This window comes from Ictidomys tridecemlineatus, chromosome 2, assembly GCF_052094955.1.
Source record: "Ictidomys tridecemlineatus isolate mIctTri1 chromosome 2, mIctTri1.hap1, whole genome shotgun sequence".
In the NCBI taxonomy this organism is placed as follows: Eukaryota; Metazoa; Chordata; class Mammalia; order Rodentia; family Sciuridae; genus Ictidomys; species Ictidomys tridecemlineatus.
This window is the reverse complement of record NC_135478.1, coordinates 70,898,737-70,904,736: the sequence shown is the minus strand read 5'-3', so window position 1 is coordinate 70,904,736 and position 6,000 is coordinate 70,898,737. Positions and strand designations below refer to the sequence as shown.

The 6,000-nt window shown below is 43.7% G+C and overlaps 1 protein-coding gene across 4 annotated transcripts in view; it reads right to left on the bottom strand.

Moving 5' to 3' along the window:
* Positions 1-1,168: 1,168 nt before the first annotated feature.
* Positions 1,169-6,000, bottom strand: part of Gnb1l (G protein subunit beta 1 like) — a 69,986-nt gene continuing 65,154 nt past the window's right edge. For all 4 annotated transcript variants that reach the window (XM_021732703.3, XM_021732702.3, XM_078038759.1 and 1 more), the window contains one exon: positions 1,169-2,845. In XM_021732703.3, coding sequence (XP_021588378.2) covers positions 2,594-2,845 — 252 coding nt within the window. In that variant the 3' untranslated portion in view covers positions 1,169-2,593. The remainder of the gene's footprint in view (positions 2,846-6,000) is intronic.

Here is a 6,000-nt window from a genome sequence, read left to right as displayed (position 1 = left end):
AGGCATCTCTCCTGCCTAGCAGACTGGGCTTCCACTTTTCAGGCTGTTTCCTTTAAACAGATCAGTCAAATACTTGCCTATAAACTTAAAGCAACTCACATACTCTTGCCCTATGTATACTACTAGTTGTGCTCTTTTTGCCTGACTCTCCATTCCTGTTTTGTATGATCTGGGGATGAAGGACTGTCCTCTTTTTTTTTTTTTTTTTATATTTCATTTTTTTTTTAGTTCTCGGCGGACACAACATCTTTGTTGGTATGTGGTGCTGGGGATCGAACCCGGGCCGCACGCATGCCAGACGAGCGCGCTACCGCCTGAGCCACATCCCCAGCCCCAGGACTGTCCTCTTGATTCATTGCACTTTCCTTGCCCAGGAGGATCTGAAAGTAATAATTCAGGGTATGTGTGGGTGTGTGTGTGTGCGGGCGCAGGTGGGGAAATCAAACCTAGGATTTTGTACATGCTAGGCAAGCGATCTACCATTGAGCTACATCCTCAGCCTGAACTTGTTTCCTATGATGGTGAATACTGAATTTACATCAGAAGTACCAGGGGCTGTGGCTGTGGTTGTGGCTCAGTTTTAGAGCGCTTGCCTAGCATGCATGAGGCACTGGGTTCGATTCTCAGCACCACATAAAAATAAAATAAAGGTTATTGTGTCTACCTACAACTAAAAACAAAAAAACAACAACAAAAAAAGAAGTACCAGGGGCTATCCTGGGCTGGGTTTCCTCTGGGGATGCTAGGGCAAGGGGAAGGGAGGGACCCAAAATTAGGTTCCCAGTGCCAGAGCAATGGTCATCAGGTAGGACATAAACTGGACAAACATCAGTCAAGGCTCTTGGACTCCAGTGCTCTCATAGAGTTGGTTTCACTGCTATTCCAGGCAGCTCAGCTGAGCAAGCAGAAATCCTGGGCCACCAGCTTTCCATACCACCAGCTATAGTGCTTTGGAGGACATGAATCTGCTTGAAGGGTGGAAGGCAGCCTGCCTTATCCAGCCATACAAAGATCATGGCTGGTATGCAGGAACAGGACCATATGAAGCATACAAGGTTGAGGGCCTGTTCGCTGCCTTTGTCCCCACACATCAAGATTTAGCCACAAGGCCACTTGATGACAAAATGTTGTAATTTTAGGAAACACTGAAAATGATTATGCCAACATATGAAATTAGAATCTTTTATTGTCAAACACTATGGTTTGTATACATAATTTTTTTACTTCAAATATTTGTTGATTATAGCACTTTTCTGACATGAAATGATTTTCTAAAAATATAAAAATAAAAATATATGAAATGTAAAAAAAAAAAAAGATTTAGCCACAAGGACTAGGGCTGTAGCTCAGTGGTAGGGCACTTGCCCATCATATGTGAGGCCCTGGGTTACCCTCAGCACCACTAAAGATAAATAAATAAAATAAAGCCTGTCTGTCAGTCTGTCTGTCTATCTATCTATCTATCTATCTATAGTTTTAGCCACAAAACATGATCAGCTAACTGCTCAACACTGCATAGTTCTGGCCCAGGCTCCTAGTCAGCAGCCTATTTTATCCTGCTTGTGCCCTTAAGCAGGGGATGTGGGGGTGTGGCTCCATGGTAGGGCACTTGTTTAGCATGCATGAGACAAAAAAAAAAAAAAAAGCAAGAGCCAGGGACCAGATGCCAGGTATGTGTCTCCGCCAATACCACCTTTTTACCATCTTTTATCTCCAGGTGAGATATTGGCAGTCCATGAGCAGCAGCTCTCTTTAGACATTTTGTAAGAGAACATTTCTGCATTTAGCAGATTTCCCATTGACTCACAGCATTCTTGTCCTTTGTCTGGAACACATGCCTCATGGCTGTTGGCCCTAGTCCCCCTTCCCCCCCACAGCTGGGGAGTGAACTTAGGATTCTATCACTGAGCTATATCCTTAGCCCCAGCTCTGTTCTATTTCTGTGATTACTGTGATAATGCCAAAGACAATGGGGACATAAATGGGGGTAGGGTGGGGTGGTAGAGGACCCACCCATGGGGCTTAGTTCCTGGACTAGAGGTTCTCAAGAATGTTGGTACTGTATACCCAGGGACCTCAGGGTCAAAAATGAGGCAGGGCAGATGCTGCTTCAGGGGCTTTTGGAGACCTGAGAGTAGTGCAGGTAAGGCTGCAGGAGGGAGACCATTTTGTGAGGCCTGACCCCCTCTCCTGCTGTTCACCTCATCCTTCCAAGGCCATTCTTTCTAGAGTACCCACAGAAGATGAGGATGACAAGAATGGGCCATTAGGCACTGTGTTCATGGCTTTGTTTCAGTGAGAACAAAGCTGTTGGACAGAGCTATTTGCCATTTGGCATCAGCAAGAACCATGCCTATCATCAGGCCACAGGTGCCAGGTATTTGGGAGGTCACCAGAGATATCGTCATATGGACAATGTGGTTCATGAAAGAAATAGCAAGCCTCATAAAGACAGCGAGAACTCCATGCTCTTTGGACCGTAGCTGATGATCCTCAAAGGCCTTTGAGCATCAGTTTTCACATGACTGGGTCAAGGCTGGAGTGAGAGGTCCACCTTCGGTCTTTTGAGTATTTCAAGAAGGGAGTGCCCAGGTCATGTGCGTTGGTACAGTGACCAAATGCTGATGCGCTGGTCCTTGGATCCCGCAGCCAACAAGCCATCAGCAGCAAAGGCCACACAGTGGACAGAAGCACTGTGGAAGGCCAACACAGCCAGTGGTTTCATTGTTCTCCAGTGAAATATGCGGATGCGATGGTCCCAACCTGCAGTAGCCAGGATCTTTCGATCTGGCCGGATCATGACATCAGCAATCCCAGGATTGGTGAGTTCATGAGTGTGGCATACCTGTAACAGAGAGGGTGGTAGGGAGAAATGTTAGGCTGTTCCTAAGCCTGTGTTAGACCTGACCATGAATATCCTGCTGTCCTATCCCATAACTGGAACCAGGAGATAGCCATGGGTTCCCTGATAGCTATGTGCTTCCTGTGGCTGAGCTCCTCCTCCTTGTCTTCTTCCTCACAAACTCTTTGCTCTCTGCCAAACCCTTGGCCATGATGGGAGACTTCAGATATCCCTCAGGTTAGCCTGAAACCCTGCAGAGTTGCTTCTTCTCTGGACCTGCTCTGACTCCCACCTCATCAGCAAGGAGCCCTTGGGTCAGTAGACAGGGAATTTCCAGCCCTCAGCAGAGAGGTCAACACAACTTGTCCTAGGATCCCTCATAATGGGGAATATACTGTACCCTAAGTAAGAGGCAACATTTCTAACTTGACTGCACCCACGAAGTCAGTATTTTTCCTGGCCACTACCTCAAAGCGCAAGGGGAATAAGGAACACAAATTTCATCTTCAGAAACACTAAGAGTAAAGTCAAACACTGAAACATGGAAGGGGTTGGAGAGCTGACAAGAGTAGGAACCAACAGGGTGCAGATAGGGTCCTGTGGTTTCAATATGCTCCCCACCCCCAAAATTCATGTGTTGGAAAAATTAATCCTCAATTCTTATGATGATGGTATTTGGAGGTGGAACTCTTGGGAGTAAATAGGATTAGATGAGTTCACAAGGATGGGGCATTTGTGATGGTATTAGTGCTTTTATAAGAAAAAAAATTTTGAGCTAGCACACTTGCTGTCTCACCATGGGATGCCTTCTGCCGTGGCATCATGAAGCAAGAAGCCTCTCACACAATACTGGCACTATACTCTTGGATTTTCTAACTTCCAGAACTGTGGCTGCTGTTATTTATAAATTATCTAGTCTCAGTATTTTAGTATAGCAACAGAAAATGGGGCAAGACACAGAATGAAGGAGACAACACCGGAGGTGGCAAGAAAAGCTGTACAGTAGTGCTGCTCACTGGGCTGTGGGTGAAACCTAGTCTCTAGTTGGTTCTGAGAAATGGGCAGGAGGGCACTGGGCAAAATAAGGAATTACATAGGTTCTTTCTACCTGCATGAAGTTGTCAGAATATTGGTCTTCTCTAGAGGCCAAGTGCCCCCATGCTCAGTGCTGGGCAAATGGGACGCCTCCTGCTTAACCCCTCCCTGACACATGCCTCCAGAAGTGAGTAAGGAATCAAAGCTGCCTTCATGGTCACAATATGCCGTGGTTTAAGTATATTTAAGTATGTGCTCACTAAAGGTTTCTGTGTTTGCAAGTCTGGTCTTCAGAGTGGTGATGATGATATGAAATCTTTAAGAGTTGGGGCCTAATGGAAAATCCTTAGCTCAGTTGGGGATGTGCCCTTGTAAGGAATTTTGGAACCCCAGCCTCTCTGGCTTCCTGCTTGCTGATATAATCTATTCCTTTACACATGGTCCCATCCTGATATGATACCATCCACCACTGGGCCCTGCTGAGGACAAACCTTTGGGTCAACCAACCAATCTTGGACTTTGAACCTCCAGAACTTTAAATAAGCGTCTTTATAAAGTTGGCCTGCTTCAGGTATTTGGTCGTAACGAATGAAAAACTATTACACAGCATTTTTGGTTATGTAGAACTGTACCATGCATTGCAAGGTATCTGGCATCTCTGTTCCCACACTTAATGACAAAGGCACTTTGCCAACACTGTGACACCTAATGATAGTGATTTTTTTCCACTAATTGATTCTCTGTGTGTGGCCTGGCCATGGGTACCAAGAAGTCTTTGTATCAGCCTTTTCTTCTTCTTCATTTTATTTTTATGTGGTGCTGAGGATTGAACCCAGTGCCTCACGCACGCTACCACTTGAGCCACATCCCCAGCCCTTTTGCCTTTTTTTCTTAAGAGCCTCCTAATAGGGCCATATTATCTTCAATTGGAAATCACCATTTCTACAAAGATAGCACAAAGAAAAAAGAGGAGAGAAACGGGAAAAACAAATGACAGAATTTATCAAAGGCTATGGGAAGGGTCACAAAGCAATTTAGCCATAAATTAACAAAATAAAACTTCATGAATTAAATTACCTCTACAAATTACTTCTATAAAACAAGCAACATACAGGGGAGATTAGAAATGGCAGAGATCAAAAAATAAATGGAAGAAAAAACTCAAAGAAATGAAAGGGAAGCAGAAACAGGAGTAGACCCTGAAAAAAGACAGGAAGAACATGGAGGGCAGGAAGGATAAAAAGTGAGAAAAATTAGGAAAATAAAAAGTTCAAATGAATAGGAGAGAATACAGGAGGGTAATGAGAGATGGGATATTGGGACTCACTGACTTAGAAAAGCAATATTAATTTCTTGAAATTGAAGTATTACAATTTAAGTCCAAAGAAAGATTATATAGCAATCAACATTAAGATATGCTCTAGCCAGGTGTGGTGGTACACCTCTTAATCTCAGTGGCTCAGGAGGCAGAAGCAGGAGGATCACAAGTTCAAAGCTAGTCTTAGCAACTTAGAAAGGCACTAAGCCACTCAGCGAGACCTTGTCTCTAAATAAAATATAAAGAAGGGCTGGGGATGTGGCTCAGTGGTTAAGTACCTCTAAATTCAATCCCTGGTACCAAAAAAAAAAGAAAAAGAAAAGAAAGAAAGAAAAGAAATGTTCTAGTAAAATACTAGATCTAATAGCTACTAAAGTTTTTTGGTAGTCAGGTAAAAAGATTATGAAGATAAAGTGTAGGCTGTCCTCAGAATGTTCTATGGCTATATTTGTGCCAATAGACAGTGGAGTGATGCTCACAGGGGCTGAGAAAGGAAGTGTGGTCCAAAAATTTTATATCCAGCCAAACTGTCACTCAACTCTTAAAAACAATAGATACACATTTTTGAACATGTAAGAACTCAAAAGAATATTGCTCCCATAAGCTCTTCTGGAAGAACAAGATTAACTTCACTCTTATAAAAGATAACTGGAGGACTACAGCAAGTGGTCTGGCAGACAGTGCTAAGTCTGCTTACCTGCAGGATTAAGTCTAAAACATGAGGATTATGGTTATAGAACTGGTTATGTAATAAACAGAAATATGGAAGGGGGTAATGAGAGGATATGGGTTAAGTTCACTTGAT